At 50.1% G+C, this 22,527-nt stretch overlaps 1 protein-coding gene across 9 annotated transcripts in view; it reads left to right on the top strand.

Annotated features, from left to right (window-relative positions):
• The window catches only part of LOC102061060 (protein CEPU-1), a 399,822-nt gene that overhangs the window by 368,429 nt on the left and 8,866 nt on the right, over positions 1-22,527 (top strand). For all 9 annotated transcript variants that reach the window (XM_074527878.1, XM_074527883.1, XM_074527879.1 and 6 more), the window contains one exon: positions 3,629-3,754. In XM_074527878.1, the coding sequence (XP_074383979.1) occupies positions 3,629-3,754 (126 nt within the window). The remainder of the gene's footprint in view (positions 1-3,628; positions 3,755-22,527) is intronic.

The raw sequence follows: 22,527 nt of genomic DNA, 5'->3' as shown, positions 1-22,527 counted from the left end.
GCCTGGGCAAGCAGCACAGTCAGTACATGCCAGGAAGGTGGGTGGGGAGCTGATGATGATGGAAATGGAAGTGGCAGCGCCCAAGCAAGGAAGCAAAGCTGGTGATGTTTATACAGTTTGGGATGAGGTATAAAAGGCAGCTGGAGGAATAATCAGGGAGGGCCTCAGTGCTGCAGTGGGTGCCGTGGGAGAGGCAGCAGAGGAGGTGGCAGAAATGCCCGGGGAGCCCCACCACATTCCCAGGACGTGAAGATCTGTGTGCCGCCCTGCTGTGGGATGCAGGCATGGGATCTGTGAGCTGCACACCTGTGCTGGCAGGAGCGGGTGTTTGGAGGTGAAAGCAGAGCAGGGATATGTCTGTGCCAGTGGCAGGAGGGTGTCTGTGCGCCAGGGAATAGATGTGTGTCGGCAGGCACATATGCTTGGATCCAGAAAGACATCTATCACCTGCCTGAGCACCCTCGAACGTGCAGCTCACCATATGCTTTGGTTAAATATTTAAGCAAGCTGCTTTCTGTCCTGGGGACTCCTTGTGTGCACCACATTGGGGCGAGCTGGGGGCATGCCCAGGGCACCTGATGGGGACTGAGAGCACCCAAAGACCTTCCCCAGAGCTGTGGTGAAGATGGAGGGGGGAAAAAGAAAGAGTTGGATCAATAAAGCACCAGCCTGCCTGTGGGGAAATCTGCGCAGTGTCACCGGAGCAGCTTGGCCAACACTGCCATGTTTAATCACTCCCTAGCAAGAGAGATGCTGAACACAAAAGGACTGCCCGCAAGGAGAGGGTTCCCGCCTGGGAAGCCTGCATTTACTTAGCTTTATTTATTTATTCATTCCCAAAGGGGCACAGCTCCATCTGTGTCCTGCTTTCGGCACAGGAAATGTCTCCTCTGCCCCACTGCTGCAGAAATGCCAAGTGCTGGTGAAAGTCCTTTAATGCAGAGGGAATGGAAGTGCCAGTGACTGTTAAATAATATTCAATATATACTTGGATAATTTATTTATTAAGATTTCCCTCTCTAGTCTGGTAAAAGCCTTACAAACACCTGTTGTGTCTCTAGAAAGGCATTTGGAATAGTTTGTGCAGTAAAATATTCAAATATTTAATTAGCATACAATAACCACCGTGTTAAATCCTACCACTGCATAGACAATTCCAGACTTAGTTAACAGCTTCAGTGTCGTTTCTCTGGTTTGCTTCCCAGATGTTCTTGCCTCCTCTCATTCCAGATGGGCCACAGTAAATTGCAACTCCCTCAAAGTGTCCTGGGCTTGCCAGAGTATGGTGCACTTTTGCCCTGTTGCATGAGCAGTTTGAGCTGCTTTTTATAGAATTATAGAAAGTTTAGAGTTTAAAGGGACCTTAAAGACCCTCTAGTTCCATCCCCTGCCACGGGCAGGGACACCTTCCACTATCCCAGGCTGCTCCAAGCCCTTTCCATCTTGGCCTTGAACAGTTCCAGGGATGGGGCAGCCACAACTTCTCTGGGCAACCTATGCCAAAACCTCACAACACTCATTGTAAAAAACTTACACCTGTTCTAAATCAACCCTCCTCAGGTTAAAGGCATTCCCCCTTGTCCCATCAATCAAAGCCAAGTTTAAATTGTTTTAATTATGTTTTATAACCTGGTCAGTTGATTTTTGTCTCTCGCCTGGGTAGGTAAAAGTGGGTTTGTGCAGTCCCAGAGTAGCAGTGTAAAGTCTGACTTGCTTTTTTTAAAGCCTCTGCAAAACAAGCTGAATTGGGTCGATGTGGATTCAGCAGTTAAAAACATCAGAAAGGTTCCTCTGTGATGCAGCAAACAGCGCATTAAAGATGATGGATATTGCTTTTGTTTTCTTGGGACTTAAATCTGGAAGCTCTTGCTGCTTCCCAGGCAAAGGTGGGCGATCACTGCGCCTCCACTTGGCTCTTCCCACCTCTCTCTCCAAAATGACCATGGTAATACCCCCTTGGCCTGTTTTTGTTGTGGAGACCACACACTCTGTGTTTTTACAGCCCACTTGGATTTCCTGGCTGGCAGTCCCAGCCTCACCAGGAACACAGTGGGGCAGTCATAATGACGTTGTAATTAATTGCATCTCCTCAATGGACCTGGCCATGGGCTGAGCATTCCCAGCTCTGAGTGGTCCCATGAGGAATGTGCTGTCCCCTTAGTGACACTGAAGCATATTAATATTTTTTAGGTGTTGTCTATGTGCCCTCCAATGTCCTGCCCCAGAGCCCCCTCTGTCTGGGAGCAGCTGATCCAGAGCTATTCTCCAGTGCATGATTAGCAGATTAGCCATCATGCCCAGAGCAGCAAAAAAATGAACTCCCAGAAGCCCTTCAAAACAGAGAATAATTCATTACCCACCTTGATTTCCACTTAAAATGTACTTTAACTACACTTCCAACTACAAACCCTAAATCACCATCATGTTCACAAAAAATCCATCATTTTTTATTTTATTGCACAGCACTGGCATGACATAATCCCTTCCAGAGCGTCTTGGAGTGCTTTACGGATCAATAAATTACTTACCTGCACAGCAGAGGCATTGCGTGCAAGGCCATTGCAGTCATTCCGCCTTGGCGCAGCCCAGGAGGGTGTGGGAGGTGGGGAGAGGCAGGGGAGGGAGCCCCAGGAGTGGGGTCCAAGTCAGGATTTGGGATTTGAGCCCCAGGAGTTGGGTCCAAGCCAGGATTTGGGGTGTTGGTCTGCAGCCCCATGTGGGGTGATGAATCTGGCTCTCCCAGCAAGGGTGGAAGGTGCAGGTGATTTGTGGCTCTCCTGCAAAGTGCTGCAGCAGGGTGCCAGTGGCTGCCAGGCTCTGGAGAAAGCCTGGAAATAAACCCAGGAAGGTGATAGTCTTTATTATATTCTGCAGGTGCAGGCTGATAACAGCAGGTGATGCTTTTCCCTCCTACATCCCCACCAGAAGATCTCCCAGCCCTCCCCAGCAGCCACATCGTGTCCTCTGCTCATGCAGCAGCAGGAGCTGAGTGCTCCCTGCTTGATCCTCATCCCTTCCCAGCCCCCTCCTCATCACCCCCATGCTGTACCTGTGTCTCCTCCTGTATCTGATTCACTCCTACATGCTCTGGATGGCTGTGCCATTGCAGGGGGATGTTTTTCATCCCCACAGAATTTCCCTCCCTTTGCAGGGTGGTCCACCTCAGAGGCTCCTCAGCAGATTTTCTCTTCATGCCCAGGTCCTCTTGGTGCTCCTGTGCTTGCAGGGACCTGGCAGAGAGGAAAAACTGCAGGAGTTTGAAGGAAACAATCATATTTCCTCAGGATGATGCAGCTCTGCTGGGAAGGGTTTGTCATGGCTAGGAGGACACAAGGAATGCTGGAAGTGGGGTAGGAAGAAGTTCTGTCTCACACCACGGAGGAGTTTCTCGAGCCTCCCTAAAATGACTGAATCCCCTCTGGCTACAGTTTCTTCCCACTTCAGCTGTGTATTCTCTGCCCCCTCTTTTCCCTGTTTGTTCCTGCCAAGTCAGATGAGACTGATGGACTACTGCAAAAATTGTCAAAGCTGAGGGAGGATGGAAATTCAGCCTCCTTCACCCACAGTCTAAGATTTGAGTTGAAGCAGAACCAATTTAATTTTCCTTCTCCTCTTTGCATCATTGCAGTGTCTCCAAAAATCACCGAGATCTCTTCTGACATCTCCATCAACGAGGGTGGCAACGTCAGCCTCACCTGCATAGCCACGGGCAGGCCAGACCCAACAATCACCTGGAGACACATCTCACCCAAAGGTAAGAACCAAACATTACCTGAAATATTTTGGGAAGGGCACAGCACTCTTTATGAGTGGCTGGGGAGGGTTGGTGGCTCGTACTGTTGCCAGGAGAAGGTGAAATGCACCAAAATGATGTGACTCAACACAGGACTTGGTGATTTTGGTGGAGGAACATCCATCCTGGTGGTCTGAAAGAGGAGCTGATGGTTTTTGTCCTGTGGAGGACTGGCTGTAGGTGCCCGGTTGGGGTTGTTGTGCTTAGAGATTTATAGAATCAGGGAATACTCTCTGTTGGGAGACACAAGGATCGTGGAGTTCCTGCATGGGGCACTCACATTGCACGTTGAACGTGCTTGTCTGGCCATGTTTTGAAAATTTTTTCAGGCAATTCTTACAGGTTGCTTCAAAGGGGGATTGTAAATAGTGCAAATGAGCAGGAAAACACATGAAGCATTAATTGGTGGCCTTGTTAATTGGTAAGCAAACCCTCAGCAGAACTGTGTGGGTGTGACTGCTGGGAAGCAAATTCCCAGGCGTGCAGGACCGTATAATTTCAACCCCCTTTCCCAGCTGCTTTTTGGCACTTGTTTTGTGTTCTGCTGCCCTGTTATTCCCAGGCGGTTGCGGGGCTCTCGTGGGTGAGCCAGGAGTGAGATCCGGAGGCTCCGGCTGGGATGAGCCGTGCGGCCAAGCGGCAACGCCTGCCTCTGATCCTCTGATCCTGTCTAAGCGCTTCAGTTCCGCCTCAGAGTCCTGTTTCCCCTGGGGTTTTACCAACGTGGGCTGTTGTTCCAGACATCTGCCTCAAGCTCTCCTTGGAGATGCCTGGCCAGGCTGTCCGGCAGCCGAAGGAGCCGGCGCAGGGGCGGCAGTGGCGGATGGCGCCGTGGCTGCTCTGCCTGCCCAGCTCCTGACGAGGGCTGCGGTGTCTCGCTGCAGCTCCATTGATTTTTTGCTATTTGTCTGTGCTGGAGCAAATGGCTGGGCCAGATCCATCACACTGCAAAGCCCAGGCTGAGTGAGCTGAGATGGTGGCATCTCAGCCCCTTCCCTTGTCAGGAGCGTCTACAAACCATTCACCCAGAGCACATTTTGGCATATCCACTGTAGGTGGTCTTGCTTCTGAGCTGGTGGTTTTGTTCATGGTCTGTGCTTCTGAGCTGGAGCCTTTGATCAGGGTCTTTGCATGGATCCATGTGCAGCTCCATTGATTTTTTGCTATTTGTCTGTGCTGGAGCAAACGGCTGGGCCAGATCCATCACTCTGCAAAGCCCAGGCTGAGCGAGCTGAGTTGGCGGCATCTCAGCCCCTTCCCTTGTCAGGAGCTTCTACAAACCATTTCCCCAGAGCACATTTTGGCATATCCACTGTAGGTGGTCTTGCTTCTGAGCTGGTGGCTTTGGTCAGGGTCTTTGCATGGATCCATGTGTTCCTCCCCATCCCTGAGCATCTCTCTATGGAACCAAAGTTGCTCTCACATTTACGGTCGAGGCAGTCTCCATGTGTTCCCACCTTGAAGCTTCTTCCTACTCTTCCCCTTGTCTACCCTGACAACATATTTTTGTTTTGCTCAGCCTCCTCAGTACCTGTTTTTCACAAGCATCTTGTTTTCCCACAGCCCCGCTCTCCTTCCTACATCCCCTCCTGCTCCCCAGAACCCTTGTCTCCCACTCATGTGCCCCTTGCTGCCTTCTCCCACATGCCATCCATCCTGTCCTAACCAGGCTCCCAGCTCCTGATGCCTCTGTCTTTCACCAGGGCTATTTTCTGTGTTTGCTGCCATCCAGCAGGTTTTTTTCCCCAGGGAATCTTTACATGCGCTTGAACCAGATGTTTCCATTTTACTTAGGACTTAGCTGCTATGGAAACTGAGGATGCACCAGGAGAGGAAGAGTGAGCTAATCAGAAATTACCTGTGGCGCTGTGTAATTTGCAGCAGCAGCTCTTTCCTGATTTTGGCCATGATTAGGCATTCTGCTTTCAAAACTCAAAGGGAACAAATGATCACAGAGATTTACCAGAGCCTGGTCTCCTGCTGATGGAGGGTGATGAGCCCAGAGGTGGCCCAGGACAACTTTCATGGCTGCCCATCTCCATGGACAGCTCCTCTGTTTCTAGCTCTGCCAAGCCACCAAGGGGAACCTCTACTTCTCCATTTTGCATTCACCACACACAGCAAAGATGAAGATCAGGAGTGTGAGGACTGAAATGAGAGCCAGAGAAAATGCATAGAGGTGCTATAGCAGATCTGGGATGTAGGATACATTCTAATTCAGAGTGCTAGGGCCAAGCAATACCCAAAGCTTGCTGCTGGCCCCTCTTGGTTTTTGTTCCTCTACTCATCCCATGGGAAGTTGAGCAAGCTGCCTCCTGTTCCTTCTCACCATCTTCCTCCATTTCTCATGAAGTGGTGGAGAAAAGGGACAAGGGAGAATTGTTTGAGAGAATGCTGGTGCATAATTTAAGAGTTCGCACAGTGGGTGGGGAAGTGGCTCTCAGCAGTGCTGCTTGGCACAGGCTGTGCCAGCCCTGTGTGTGCCAGGCACGGCCCCACCAGGAGCTGAAGGATTGGTCCCCAAGCTGACACTGGTGAGTGCTGCTCTGTGCAAAGGCACTGCACAGTTTTTATTATTTCCTTGGTACCTGTGAGCACACAGTGCACCTCTTGGTGGGAAATGGAGCAAATAAGAGTGTTTGCTCACCAGGGAGTGCATGGGAAGGCCTTTCAGAGGATGTACACCAAGAGCAGACCAGCTCCCTGGTGACTGATCTCACTTGAGACCCTGTGCCAGCCACTCCAGGCTCCTCTGACTGCTTGGCTCTTCTGTCTCTGCTCCGATGAATTTGCATTCAGTGGCTTGGGCTGGTAAACTCTGCTGAATTTGCCTGCCTGCAGCTGTTGCCATGTTCTAGGAGTTGTGAAACCGATTTTGGAAGCTCTCTTTGGTTTGGGGGCTGGAGGAGTTCCTGCAGCTGGCATGGGGAGACCAAGTTCATGGAATAACTCAAGAGCTCAGTGGACCTAAACAAGAGAGTTTTCTGCTTCTGATTTTGAGAAATGCAGGCATGCTGGCCCTGTTGGTGCCTCCATTAGTTCTCAGACCTTGGTCCTACCTGTGCCCATCCTCATCCTCCTGCATGAACAAAAGCAGGCTGCTGGCTCTGGAGAAGTGTTTTGTGAGCCTGTGACCAGTCCAAAGAAGGTGTGATACAGCCTGTCTTCTGTCCCTCTGCCTCAGGTCTCTCTGTCTTATTTTATTTCTCCTCCCAGTAATGCTGTATTGACTCACAGCAACTCCTATTAATGCAGCTGAACAGACTGAGGTGGAAAAAGAAGTGAAGCTGCTGGAGTCACAGCTTCTTCTGCTTCAGCAGAGGAGGCTTAACAGCTTAGAGGCTCTGTCCTGGGCTTGGATGCTCCAGCTGGCATCACAAGCACCAGCAGAGCTGCCAGGCACTGGGGCTTCAAAACTCAGCTCTCTGAAACTGCTGTGAGGCACCAAGATGTGCCATGGCATGGGGCAGCTCCATCCCTTCTTGGCACCCCTGTGGGACCATTGGGATGGCAATTGAGAGAGGCATCTTGGGGGTGAAGGGAGGGAGCAAAAGAGGCAAAGAGGGAAAGAATTGCCTAGATAACAGTGGCTTGGATGTAGCACCTAGCATGAAGGCAGGAACCTGTGCCCAGGGAAGGTAGAAGTTGCACAGACTTAGACTCAGGGATCTGAAAGGCAATGCCCTGTGTGCCCATAAACATCCATTTTGCACCCTTAGGCACAGAGCACGTCTGTGTTTCTGAGTCTTTGGCTGGATTACAGTCCCCAGCCTCGTGTGCTGATGCTGTCTGTAAACTGCAGCGAGGTCTTCTAGTTAATAGCCTGGTTTTGGTCACTCAGGTGTTTCCATAGTTACTGGGCTTTTTATTTATTTTTGGGGGGTAACTGATGTTGTCATGGCGATTGTCATATTGTCAGACCAGTTTTCATCTCTCGGTGGATGAAGGCTGAGGTTTGTTGGCGGGGATAAAACACAGCACGCCAGGCCACCGGGCTCAGGGTGACGCCAAGGCACTGGCAGAGAGAGTGGCACCACGTTGAGCTACCCAGGGGATATTTATCTGTGCTGCAGACACAAAACCAGTCATGCCTCCCATTAAGCTTGGGAAATGTGCCAAGGAATTGAAGTGAGGGATCTTCCAGGAGGAATGAAGGCTCAGCAGCCTCTGTCCCAGGAGGAGCAGGCACGGTTTAGCAGCAATGATGAGGAGGGCTGTGTGGGCAGACAAGTGGGGTTATCGTGCCATGGCCGGGCCAGAGGCACAGGGAAAGGGTGTAAAACTGGGTGTGTGCATGCAGATCCCTCCACTGGCTCATCCAGCACCGCTCTGCCACACACAGACATCCCAAGCCAGAGGCTGCATCCAAGTCGTCATCCTTAATGACCCTTGATGGACTTTTCTGCCATGGTTTTATCTAATTGCTTTTTGATTATTGCTGTAGTATGATGGATTCTGGTGTGAGGCTTAAGACAGTGGCTGCCAGGGTAGGAAAACATTATGGTTTGGCTGATGGTGTATTTACTTGTAAGAGGTCTGATGGAGAGGTCTGTGTGGTGGGAATCCCTCATTAATCTCAGGATTAGCTGGGTGCTGAAAGCTGGATCCCGTGCAGAGCTGGAGTCCTGAGCTGTCATTTGTGGGGCAGGTGATGCCTCAGGGCTACCAGGCAGACACTGGGGAGGTGCCTGGAGGATCCTGATGTGGCCACATTCAGGATATCCCCCATGATCAGCCCGTTTAACCTCCGTGGCCTCCCTGGAAGAGGAACAATCGCAGTCCCTTGTCTCACAGAGCTGCAGGAGGATAAACACATTCCAGACGTGAGGCACTCAGAGGCAGCAGTAATCACAGCTCGTATACACACTTAAGATAGATGAGACACGGTGGCCTGATGTGGCAGAGGTCTCATGAGATCATCTGTCTATACATCAGCAGCAAACCAGCAAAGGGACTCTGGGAGAAGTCTGGTGTATTTGGGTATATTGATTCTCCCTGGCTCTTGGCAAGGCTTAAAACAAGAGGACAAACATCTGCAAAAATTATCCAGCTTGGAGAGGTGCTTGTACCTGGGAAAGGGAGACATCCTCCTGTCTCAGAGGTTTGTCCATTAAGCACATTGCCTGCCATCATCATCATCCCTGGAGAGGAGGGAGAGGATATTTATAGGTTGGACACCAGATCTGGAGCCCAGCTGGGAGGCACAGGGAGAAGGGGGATCTTCTTGGGTGGGAAAATCTCTGCTTGCTTTTGTGCTGCCTTGTTCCTCCCCTGATCAGCTGCACGTGCTGTGAGATTGCTCCCGTTAGCCTGTCCTCATGTCACCTCATTAATGGAGGACCAGAGAGCCGTGTCCTCTGCTGGCCCCTTTAGCAGGGAAATACCTCTCAGAGGGAGCAGATGGTTTGTGTAAGGCTCCTTCTGTGTTCATTCTGGGTCTTGTGTCTCTGCTCTGCCTCTTTTCTGCTTTGGAGGTTTGCTTTCAGCCAACATGAGTGGTGTGTCAAAGGAGGGAAGCGAGTGCTCCTGCTGTGTGATGGAGCTCAGAGCCCAGCTTGAACTGCTGGCTCTGGTTGGGATGGGATGGGATGGGATGGGATAGGATGGGATGGGATGGGATGGGTTGGGATGGGATGGGATAGGATAGGATAGGATAGGATGGGATGGGATGGGATGGGATGGGATGGGATGGGATGGGATGGGATGGATGGGTTGGGTTGGGATGGCCAACATGTTGTACATGCTGTCCCACCTCACTTTACTGCATGCGTCCCTCCTGTCTTTTGGTGTCTGGGTGACTCAACAGAGGTTCAACTGGCACACTTGATGCCCAAGCACCTTCTCCTAGAGGCATTGCAGGCCTGGGCTCCACTGTATTAACTGGAGCATTTCAACTGGCTCCAATCCTGTCGGCAGCTCAACCATCCCCTTGTTTACTGTTGAAATAATTACTGCTTTGCCATAATATTAGCTCTGAGCCGTGACTCCATTACCATTATCGCCGGAATATTACCCATTTATTATCTCCCAGCAACCCTGGAAGATGAACACTAGGCTTCAGAGACCAATTGTTTTACAACAGACAGGATCTTGGTGTGCATTGTTTAATGAGGTAAACTACATTATAGCCAGCATTAATTTGGCTCCGGTGCTCTCCACTAAATCATTGTTAACCTGTAAATCTGCCACCAGTTTTGATACTCCTTTAATCAATGTTTGCCAGACAGAGCAGCTGGGCAAATGGTCAGCAGTGGTCCAGCTCTGCTTGTATCATGTAGGGTATACAAATAAGAGAAATAAATAGGGAGAAGCGGCCATGGAGAAGCAGGACTTTGAGATGGACACTGGGTTTTTGTGTGGTTGTGGTGATGGAGGCAACTGGCATTGGGTTGCTTGAGAAGAGTGTGGACCCATATGACCACCAGCAATATCCTGACAGGGGGATCAGGGGGAATATTCAGTCTGTTGAGTGCCAGCAGCTTCTCCATCATCTCCCATGGGAGAGGGATGTGGCCCAGCAGGGGACAGAATCTGGTAGAATAATTTCATGAGCTCCAGGTTGTTCTTTTGCCAAGGAATGACTAAAACTTGGTTAGCGTGACATGTGGGGAGCTTCTTTTAGCATTTCCCTTCCTGATGCACCCTAGTTCCTCCTGCTTGTTCAAAGCAATGGGAGATTATGTACTTTTATGTGTATAAAAGTAATATTTTTGGCTCCCTGCATGGTGGAAATGAACTCTTGGAGCTGATTTTGCATATTTGGCATAGATACCTCTAAAATATGCATCTTGGTACAAAAATAACAAGACCCCTTCCAGCTACAAATGAGGCAATGTCTTTCCATTAAAAAAGGAGGGGAAAAAAACCCTCTTGGTTTCAAGACATTCCCTAAATGCAGCTTTGCAATGTCACACTTTCCCAGTTTTCCAGAGGCAGAGAGGGATCTGCTCCTCATCACAGTTTGGGGAAGCAGCTGCCTGCTGCCCTAATAGGGGGCAAAACCAGGAAGCCCTGCCTGCACTCCCAAATTTAATCCTGTGTCTTATCCCCTTGGTCCCTGACCACCTTTCCCACAAAGGTGAGACCACTGAGGAGTTACAAATGCCCTGATCTGTGCTCTGCATGGCATCTCCCTGCAGGAAGAATGGGATGTGTTAATGGCGTGGTGGGACAAAGAGGACAAAGCCCAACACACCAGCAATGTCAGCTTTTTGTTGGATTTTCCATCTCTTCTTTCTTGCTGAACACAACTCCCTGTTTCCCTGATAAATGCGCGGCTTTGTGTCGCTCCCTGCCTGGGACTCTCCTTTCATTCAGCTGGCCTGGGGAAGAGCAAGGGACAGGAGTGCCTGAGATTCAAGAGATCTCCACGCAAATTAAAACCTTTTATCAGCCCCTAATAGCTGTGCAAACTAATTATATTTGGGCCAAACTTTGCCAGCGACTCCCTTGAGGTATTATTATAAAAATCTGAGCTGAGGAAATGCGTCCCCATTCTGTCAACACCAGGTCGCTCCAGCTATAGAAAACTCTGCTCTGGCTCTTTTTAGCTCCCGTGATGTGCTTTGCATAAGCTGCTGCTGTTGTTTTCAGGAGGGAGAGAGCCTGGCTGGGCTGTGTCACACGTGGCCCAGGTCTGCTGAGCCAAGGACAGGGCTGTGTGCTGGGTAGTAGCACAGAAATATTTATTTGCACAAGTCCTGCTGGCCTGGCTCAGTTTGTGGCCATCAGTGTGGCTTTAGGGCTGTGGGTGCACAAGTGCTTCCATCCCTGGAGAAATGGGATGTGGTGATGAGGAGTGGGAAGGATGCTGGAGAGGTGGGGATGCTCAAACACAGCAGGCAGGAGATGGGAATGAGCAGCCCAAAGAGAAAGCACATATGGCTCTCTATGGATGGCTTTCCCAGTTCCAGTTCCTTGCTGGGGTCTCCTTGTGGTGTTGGAACTCATTTCCACCCAAATTTGTTCTTTATTTTTCCTGGCATCACCATTTGCTCCATTCCTTGCCTTATAACCTTGTTCCCAAGCTTGCACGGGGTAGGGCACCAAAGATAACCCCCATATTCACCCACCTTCACTGTCCATAGATGGAGGCAGCACAAAGAAATGCTTTGAGCCTTGGTCCCTGACCACCTTTCCCACAAAGCCAAATGCTTTGAGCCTTCCCAGAGGGAAGGAGAATTTTGCCCTGTGCTACCATTCCGCCACCATCCCTGTGCTCTTCCTGGGGCACGGATTGCCAGCTAATGGGGTGGAGCTTCTGCGAGCACTCTCCATTAATGGAGCAGAATATAAACAGAATAAAGCCTTCATTTCCCGGGCTGTGATTTCATTATTAATATACTTTACAGTTCACAGGTTGTTCATTTGCTTCCATGTTTTCTCAGCTGGTGTAATCTGCTGCGCGGAGTGAGAAGAGTCATAAAATTTCCATTTCCAGTTGAATGTGCGTCCAATTCGCCATGAAATGTTTCTCTCTGTCGTGAATATTAAGTGCCCAAGGAGTCAGTGGCCCTGGGATTAAGCAGGGCAGGTTGCCAGCCCCTCTCTGTGTCCCAGGGGTGCAGGAGAGAATGGGTATAGAGAAGGAAAGGTGACAAAACAAAGTGGGGGAGCTGAGGGAAAAACCACGTGGCAAAGAGAAGAGGGAAAAGAGGAAGAGAGAAAGGGAGGGTAGAGGGAAAGGGAGGAAACTGAGTGGCAAAGAGGCTTTAAAGAGGGATGTGTTGGGTGAAGGATGCTCTGACAGAACTGACCTACACTCACCTCCTCGTTTCCCTGTCCCATCACCTTGACACTTGTCAGGGAAGATGCTGCACCAGTGTTTGCCCCAGTTTGTAAATCAGTTGTTGATGTCTGTGCTTGGTCACTGCCATGGGCCTCAGGGCTGTGCCCTTCCCCTGGCCTGAATATGGACAGAAAAAGAGTCTCCTTGTCTCTGAGGAGACTGAGAAATTCTGCTGGGCTTGTAAGGGCAAGTAGAGCCAGAGTGGCTCAACTGCCTTATACCAAGCTGGAGAATAACAGTGAAGCTACAGCCACAGAGCTGTAGCACCACTGCAGACACAGAAAAAGGGCTTTTCACATGAATTTGGGGAGAAAAAAAAAAATTCATGTTCTGCTCGTGTTAAACAGCCAGCAGGAAATTTGCTGTGTATTTAGGATATTTAATGGCTTGTAGCCAAGCAACAGGTTTCTGGGACAAGGAAGCAGAAATTTGGGCAGTTGTGGCAGGTGGTCATGCCCCGAGGCTGGGGAGGTGGTGGGACCAGCAGTGCCATGGAGGGGTGCCCACAGCTGCAGCGCCACTGGCAGTGGGCACATCTGGCAGTACATCTGGCACGCTGCTGCAACTGGAGGTGGTGGGAAATGAGTGCCCTGGTTACCCCTCCCTGGCCTTGCAATAGAAGCATGGGATGTGGTGTCACTGCTGGGAAAAGGGACAAAAAGGCAAATCATGGTGGCATGCCCAGGCTGTGGGGGTAACTTAGGTGCTACCCCGAGCTGATGGCATCGTTTCCTTCCGACTCTTTGCTGAAATTACTTCAGCTACAGCATTCCTCACTGCAGGGAAAAAAAATGCCTCTTCCTTTCCCATCTTCTCTCGGTCGAGTCAAGATAATAATAGTCTTTTTCTGATCCCCTGAACTTTCCCATCTGCTTGGTAAAACAATGGCAATTCTTTTTCCTCCTGGCCTCTCTCTCTGTCTTCCTCTCTTTTATTTTTATTCTCCTATGGTATAATTTAAAGCCAGAGCAATGCTGTAGCCCATGGGTTTTTCCCCTTCCTGTGACACACTGCTGTTATTTAAAATGGCATTTCCCTTGCAGAGCAATGCCTCTCACTGCCCTCCCAGCTCCTGTAGCAGGGCCAATACCTACACAGAAGCCTGAGGAGGGGATGATGGGCTCCAAGGAAGGGGCTCAGCCTCCAGTCTCCCAATCTCAGCCACCCAGCATCACACATCCCTGAAATTCCTGTCACAACCACCCCTTCCCCAGACCCAGGGCATCCTCACCAGCTCCCCAGAGCCCCAAACCCATCCAGCTCATCACCCCTGCATTTCCCTGGCTTCTCTCAATAAGCCACAATATTGTGAGTGATCCTGCAGAAATGGAGACATCAGTGCCATAAAACACAAGGGACAGAGCAAGGCCACTGGGCTGGAAAATAGCGTGTCTGAAAAAATAAAGACGGGATAAAGATGATGGAGAGGCGACAGCGAGTCTCACCCTGCCATGATTCAAATGACTCTGGGGGGTGAAGAGTGGTCAGGGGGTCCCAAGGGAAAAAGAGGGATGGAAAATATCCCCCATTTGCAGAAAGTTGTGGCAGCCACAGAGTCCGGGCTTGCCATGAGCTGCCTGCTGGGATATGCGTGGAGAAGGGAAAGTTTCCCAGATCCCCGTGACTTCTTGCCAGCTCTGGGGATGGATTTAGCCGGCACTTGATGCTTATTTTTTCACTCTAATGCCATTATGCCACTTGCTTCCCATCTGAGGGATATTTCCCTAATGCGGCTGAAATACGGCTTAGCCGAGGTTACAGCCATTTAACGCTTTGCATTGCAATTGCTTCTTAAGAGCTTGTCCTGTGGAGAAAGCCTTGGGGTTTAAATTTCCAGCCGGAGGGACCCTTCGGTCCTGGCTGCCAGCAGCTCTTTTTCGCACAAATCCAGAGGAAAGCAGGGTGCCTTGAGTTTGGCAGGGGTTGGGAATGTTTTCTCCTGTACAGCAATGTGGTCACATGGAGTTGTTGGGAAGGGATGTGGTGGATCTCCCATGGAATTTTTTCGGGTTCTTTGCAAAGCACCTGCAGATAAAGGAATTTTAAGGTAAAAACTCTTCACGATGGTGCTATAATGGATGGCTCAGGCGACTTGGCAGCTCTTCATATCATCGGTGGGGTGAGCAGAGTGGGCAGGTGTCCCCGGAGCAGGCAGGAGCAATCTTGCTTCTTGCTCTCCTCGCCAAGCCCTGTGCACCACAGCTTCTCCCAGAGCCAGCGAGGGAGCTGCCAGAAATGGGACGAGCTCCAGAGGAGCCAAGTTGCGACAGGATTTAATGGAGGAGCAGCGTTCCCACAAACAGGATGCGTGTTTGAGCGATTTTCTCCAGCGGCATCTGTCGCTCTCCAACATCTTGGTAGCATTGCAACAAATTATTTAACCACTACCCACTGCACCCCATCTGTTAGGCAGCCCCTCCACATGGATGGGGTCCTACTTCCCACCTTTCCAGAGGAACTCACCGGCAAAGGCTGAGCGCCAAACAACAGGACAAATTAAATCAAAAGCACAGCTTCGGCACCCAGGGGGAAAATGCACATCAGCTTTGACTTATTGCATGGCGCACGCTTACAAGAGAGAAGCAGCGGCTTTTGTCACTGCAAGGGGCCATGAAAAATGAATTAGGGCCGCTGCTGGGAGAGGGCATGCAGGAGAATCTTTCATTCCAGCAACGCTGTCCTCTCTCACCTTGGAAGCAGCTACGGGGAAAAAACCACAGGGAGGAAGGAGGGGTAAGGAAAGGAAGGAGAGAGGACTTTGTGTTGGGCACCTGATTGGATGCTCTGCGCTGTGGAAGAGACCATGGGAGGAAGAGTGGTGCCAGGAGCAGTGTTGGTGCTCAGGCAGGAGCTGCTGGGAGATGCTGTCTCCTCAGGAGCTCTCTGGAGAAGGCTTGGCTCTGTGGGAGCCTTGACATTGATTTTCATGTACCTTTTGCATTTGTTTTTGCAAGGAGGCAGAAAAGCTCCGTGGGAAGTGGCTCCATGCCAGTCACAGCTTCTGCCGAGCATCAGTCCCTCCCAGTGTCACCACAAGAATCACCCTTGCCTTTCCAGGGCCAAGGAGAAAGGGATCCAGCTCATGCTGGTAATAAAGGGTGGGTGTCATTAACAGCTGCCCTCTAATGAGCCCTGCACCCATCTTTGCTGCAAATCTGACGCTATTTAAGCTCTTTGTGAACTGTAGCCATTGTTAATTTGCTCTAACATGATGACACATACCCTCTGGACCTTTTCCTGGGGTCCAGTGTCCTTACCAGCAGCCCAGGAGGAGGCAGAGGCTGGGAGAGGCTCAAGACAGTCACTGCCACTTTGCTGAGCCTTGAGCTGCCTCTGAGCTCTCCCTCTCACCGAATAAAAGAGCTCATTCTTTATTCGACTCATTTACTCCTGAGTTAGAGCCTCGTTCAAGGGTGGTTGGTCCCTGAGTTGTTTTGTTTTGTTTCTTTAAATATTAATTTCCATAATCCATTTATTTCCCAAGGAACTACTTCTTGCAAACAAAAGGTTTAATGCTCCTCTTTTATTCCTGGTAACAAATAAGTTGTCTGAGACGTGCGAAAACCTCGGCAGCAGCGAGCCGTGCGCCGTGCTGATGGCACAACCCACACTAAGGATGGAGAGCTGCATCCCTGAGGGATCCCAGGTGCCACAGCAGCATCTCCCTGGAGGTGCTCGCCCAGAGAGGGAGGGCAGCAAGCCAGGCCAACGCTGGGAAGCCCCCACAACCCGGGATTCCAATCTTTTGCATGGAGGCGTCTCTAACATGCCTTTTTGAGATGGAAGATTTGAGAGCAGAAGGCCAGGAAGCACAATAGAAGATAGACTGCTTGTACCTCATTGTCTGGAGAATAGATGGGCTGCAGGCTCCCGGAGAATAGGAGCTGCCACTCAGGTGGCTTTAATAGAACAGGCGGCAGATAGATTTCAATAAAAGAAATGAGTATAAATATTGTTAGCGGAGAATAGAGGGAAAGTGAAAAAGATCTTGTTTAACGAGTCACAGTGGGAAACTTTCAAGGACTTTTAAGCTAAAAACTCTTCACAATGGTGCCATAATGGATGGCTCAGGCGACTTGGCAGCTCTGCATAGCATCGGTGGGGTGAGCAGAGTGGGCAGGTGTCCCTAGAACACTGCGGGGAAGGGCATGGCAGGGAGTCAGAGGCTGTTTTGGGTTAGAAGGGACCTTGAAGAGCATCTCATTCCTACACCCTGACATGGACAGGGTCACCCTCCACTAGACCAGGTTGCTCAGGCCCCCAGTGCCTTGCTTTAACTGTCACTGGAGTTCATGCCAATATATTGACTATGTGCAACCACAGGCTGAGTGACCATGCGATGTGGTGGCATCTGGAAGGTCTCTGCAGGTCACCTGTCCCTGTGACTGGTGAGATGTGTGCCATGTACCCACCTAATAGTTAAATATCAGAGTTGTTGTGTGAGATATGAGCCCCAAGGGTGATCTCAGGGATGCACGGAACAAACAGAGCCACAAATGTGGGTCCTGACTTAGCTCTAGCTCTGCATTGAGCAAGAAGTTGAAGAATGTGTCTTTCCTGCCTTTGTGATGGCTCCATGTTGGAATGTGCTTGTCAAAATCCCCATGTCCTGACCCTTTGATCACGGGCAGCCAGAGATGGCCCTTCAGAAATAGTCACCTGTGCTCATGTCAGCACAAAATCAGGTCTGGGTGGGTCGTCCATTGTATTTTGGAGCAAAATTCAAGGTACCCTCAGCTCACCTATGCCCCAGAAAGTTGGAAGGGGAAGAAAAGCCACAGCACTACATAGCCACAGGCAAGGAGAGGCTCCCACAGCCCCGGGATGGAGGGGACACTGATGCCAGTGGAGGAGAATCCTTGACTTTGTGTCAAGGATTTTATGGCCACCCCTCTCCATCAAAGCCTGTGCTGCTGCACACAAGGAGCAAAATTGGCTCCCCAAATCCAAGGTAATAAAGGGTCTGAGTAAGGAAAACATGATGTTTTCTCTCTGTTTGGTGACACAACAAATCCTCCTGGGGCGTGAGGATGAGGAGGGAGCTCAGACTGCAGTAGTGGAGTGAGCTCCTGCCAAGCTCCCACATCCCTGAGCACCGTGCAGTGCCAAGCAGCAAGTGCAGCATCCCCTGGGGCTTTGCACAACATCAGGCCATGGAAACATGCTAATTAACATGGAAAAGCATGTCAGAAGAGAGATTTCCTTCCTTGTCATCGGGAAACTTCAAAAACAGTGGCTTGGCCCCGTGTAAGCCCGACAGAGACTCTGATATGCTGTGTGCCCGTTTCTGGGGAGACGGTCCCGCTTCTGAAGGCTTGTGAACATGGAGAACAGGAGGTGTGTACCCTGTACCTCATGTAGGTGTGCTTCCTAAATGGATTGCTCAGCTAAGGGGGATCACAGATAGAAATGGGCTTGAGCCTGCGGTTCAGGGATGCAATATTTGCAAGAGGAGGAGAGGAGTTTGTCTGGGTCGATAGGGTAATCTTAAAAAAAATCATTTTTTGAATGATTGCGCTGGATGGTTTCCAGCAGGTTAATTATCCCTAATCTTTGTCCACTGGAGCATGGCAGCTTCAAGCTGGCACAGAGGGGCTGAAAAGAGGGGGTGCACGGAGGAGAAGCTGCCCTAGCTGGGGTCATTCACCTGATCAAAGAAAAATGGGGAAGGGAATTTCAGAAATGCCTGAACTTTGTTCCTTATGTGTTAATGAGACATCAGGAGAGGGTAATAGTGGCTAATAAGAGGTGAAGCAGGTGCCTTCCCCAGTTTGGCTGGGGAATGTAATGGTGGTAGCCTTAGCTCTTGTTTACCCACCCACCTGAGGCTGTGTCCTGCCTCCTTTGAGAGGAATTTGGGGTGATTTGGGGTGGTTCTTTTCTCCACCTATTTCCCCATCTGCTCTGACTCTACTAAATCTCCCTTCCCACTCCCATCCCAGCTGCACTTTTCCTCTTGCTGCTGCATGAAGGAGAGGGGAAGCGGGTCTCAGGTGCCAACAATTCCCTTATTACCTTTGTGTGCTTTATTTATTTACCATAAACTGTTATAGGATGGCCATCAGCATCGCATCAGGGTGACGTTTGAAATATATGGCTCTCGGGCTTAGTGCGTCACTTGGAGCCGGGAGTCTGCACGATGTTAATTTTTATTGCCAGAAGTAGCCATAAATTGATAGTTGAGAATTGCTGTAGGGACTGTAATTAACTAGTTACTATTTCACCTCCAAAAGGAGCAATGTTTCACGCTCTTACTTTTACTTATCTGGAATCAGCTGCTGTCAACATCCGCTGAAGCCCGTATAAAGATTTATAGACCTTGGAGGTAAATATTGACTAATGGGCAGCTTGGCTTAATGTTCACCTTGAAGGACAATAAATTGTGCTATTGATTGAAGCAAGATGTCAATATCTGCATTGTTGTAAACATTTTAATAAAATTATCTCCATAAAATATTCTCTTTCTTTGGCTCATCCTGGCCACTGGGATCAGTGCCTGGAAAATGCAGCAGCATGGTGTAGAGGGCAGGGCAGTGCTTTGGGATCACTGGTGGGACTTTGAGCACCCAGAGACCAACCTTATTGTGGAACCACTGTTGAGGTTGTGCCTTTGGGCTTTAGAGATGAAAAATCTTGCAGCCCTGGCTGGCTCAGCTTGATCTGAGGTGCAGGGAGTTGATATGGACAAAGGGAAGAGCTCCAAGGAAGGTTTTTCAGTGGCATCACAGGCAGTCTTCAGCCAGGGAAAGCTGTGAGCAGTGTCCTAGAGACCTGAACATGGCTGCAACAGTGAGCCAGGGGACAGTGGCATGTAATTAATTTGGGAACATGTGTTCACTTTCTGGTGAGTTATTATCTTGTCAGAGGCTCAATGGAAGCAAATGGGGAGGAGGAGTCAGAAGGGAGATAAGTCAGGATGGGAAAACAAGAAGTGAGGGAAGGAGAAAGGCATGAAGGGAGGAATATGGATGCAGGAGACATCTGCCCACACCTCATTGCATCCATGCTGTGTGGGACCCCAAGCACAGCTTGGCCATCTGTTGGGTTTGCCTTGGTTCTCCATGCCACACCAGGACCTCGCCTCTGCGGCTCCTCCACTGCCACGATGGTCAAACTTCCCCTTCCCTGAGGCTTTTAACAGAGATCTGCAGAGCAAGTCCCAAATAGTGCGTGGTGATCTGTGTGCAGCCTCCTGCTCACTGAGCACAAGGACTCAGGCTCTGCTTTTCCATCTCCCCTGCTCACAGTGGGTTAGTTCATCATCCTTGGCTGATGAGCAAGGATTACACTTGTGCATCGTCCATGGCCATTCCATTTCTAGCCTGCATTATATTATTAGTATTAATAATAATAATGATGGGTGCTGGCTGTGCTAGTTTTCTAGCTCCTGAGGAGATGAGAGAGCTCTCCATTAATTCCTGTAATATTTCAGCTCCTAATTGTGCTCAAGCTGAGACAGCCTTGAAAGTTCCCACCATCAGTTCAGGCAGAGAAGGATTGGTACCTCTGGCAGAGCTCCTGGAGCTGCAGGGCTCTGGTCAAGCCTTGCCCTGAGCATTCCCAAGTTCCAGGTGCTTCCAAGATGTGGTCCCACAGAGTGAAGCAGCTTTACAGATCTGGTTTTCCTGCAAAGCCACTTGTATAGGAGAGGGTGGAGGAATGTTGTATTTGTCACCTGGTGCCTCCGGCTTTATGAGCTAGCAGGGGCTTTTTATGTCACATAAATATTTGAGATGCTTTAGCTAGCACTAAGAGGCATTCCTGGGCCAGAGCCTCTTTCAGGGATGGTATCCCCAATGCTATTGTCATCTGAGCATGACTTATATCACGTTGTGCACAGGACAGAAACAGGAGTCATCTCCAGCTCAGAGCATCCTGTCTCAGTCAGGGGCAGGCTCTGTTTGGCTGTAGCCAAATTCCCAGGATGCCAGACCCTGAGTTCCTGAACTTCAAGCTCTGCCTCTCCATCAGCTGATTACTGTGCACATATCTCAGACTTCAATGCAACGCAGGCACAGGGGAAACCTTCATCCCCCAATTTCCTGTGCTTTTGCAAGTGGAAATCTGACCCTCGCAGTTACTTTAATGAAGTCTTTTGCTGGGGAACAAAATGCACTTGAGCTGCTTTGCTCTCTGATCAAACCAGGCACACAAATTATGGCTTGACTATGGCAAGAGCTAATTCTTGCCGTGTGTGAGCCGAGTATGGAACTTTGGAAAGGGCCTTTGGTGAGTTGGGAAGCAGTGTTATCTGAGCCTTTGCACAACCCAGAGTCAGATTTGTGCACGGAGCATCTGAAGGCCACCGGCTGTGTCCTTACTTTATCAGCAGGCAGCGCTGTGCTACAGAGAAGCTGATTCTAGGTCAGCCACAAAAAGGAATTTTTTTTCCCCCTCTCTCCTTTTTTTTTGCAGTGCTGCAGGGCCGCTGGATGTAAAGCTGTAATTTTTGTGTCTCTAAAGGATATTGATTTTGGGGTAACGCCTTCATATCTCACCCTTCAGTTGCACTAAGTACTGATGAGCTCAGCGGTTTGCACCACCAGCCACTCGGGTGGGAATTTCAGCACAGGGCTGAGGACACTGGTGCATGTCAGCAATTCATCAACAGGAAAACTCACTTCACTCCTTTGCAAAGCTCACAGGGCTGCCTTCCCAGTTAGGTCAGCCTGAAAGGTGGGATGTATGTGTGCATGCATGGTGTCCTCAGTTCAGGGAGCAATGGACATGCAGGGTTCCAGGGATGCTGTGTGGAGGTGGCAGCTGTGAGTGCTGGTGTGGGGAGAGAGAGCCAAGGTGGGATTTCATCACGGCTGAGCATATTTGCACTAGTTTGAGTTGACAATAGTGGCACCTGGGATTGCAGCAGGATCCTGGCAGATGCCTGGGGTGCTCAGTGTTGAGCTGTTCCAGGGCATTACAGGAACACCATCAGTGCTGCTCAGGTCCTTCCATGGTGGGTGGTGCAGTCTGACCACACCACCCCTGCCGTGTGGGAAGAGATGCCATAAAAGCATCAGCCGGTGGGATGCAGCGGTGTGTGCCCTGCTGGGAGCCTCCCACGTGTGGATGTCGCATGCATTTGTTAGGAGCAGGATGCACACGGTTGACCGGCCAAGCACGGCGAGCTGTGGCCCATCAGGTCACGCCAGCACAGACAGCAGTGTCCGGGTGGGAAGCCAGGGCTGGCCGAGCTCACGGCATCCCCCTGGGGACCAGGGACCTGTGCTTGGCCTCTCTGCCATTGGCACTCGCTCCCAGAAACAGCTGTCCAGAGCTAATTTATTTCCTAATGCTGCAGCAATGTTAATTTATAAATTACACTGGTAATTCGAGCTATTATTAATTTCAGATGGTGTAGGGCAAGCCTAATTAAAATATGACACCAATTGCCACACATATGTACCAAGGACTACCGTTTAAAATTTATAGGAATATTAAGTGTGACACAGGGCTTGGAGATGTTCCGTGCAGTAATTACAGCATCCTGGCTGCAGCAGATCCAGTGGGGAGATGTAAACAACAGGAAAGGGAGAAGTTGTCCCTGTTTTGGGACTGCAAAAAGTAATTTTTGTTGCTTGTTTGGGGAGGAACCTGGGGAATCTCGTGCCCCAACTTGCTCCCGGCCAGCCAAGCACTGGATGTTTTTCCAGGAGTGTGTCAAAGTAAAGAGAGCTCCTGCAAGGAATGGGAGCTGAAAGATGCCAGAGTGAAGAAAATGCCACTTATTGCATCTTTCTGGCTTTGAGTGAAACAAGAAGCTGCACGGCAGCCTGGATGGGGGAGAGGAAGACAAGAAATGAGCCTGGGGTGGCACAGGGATGAGGTGGTTCAGCTAAAGGGAGGTGTTGGCACCACCACTAATGGGAATAGACTTGCTGTGAATTAATTGAAGATGAAAAATTAGAGAAGGGTGTTTATGTGAGCTGAGTTAGCCTGGAGGAAT

This window comes from Zonotrichia albicollis, chromosome 27, assembly GCF_047830755.1.
Source record: "Zonotrichia albicollis isolate bZonAlb1 chromosome 27, bZonAlb1.hap1, whole genome shotgun sequence".
Classification (NCBI taxonomy): domain Eukaryota; kingdom Metazoa; phylum Chordata; class Aves; order Passeriformes; family Passerellidae; genus Zonotrichia; species Zonotrichia albicollis.
This window is presented reverse-complemented; position numbering and strand designations above follow the sequence as displayed.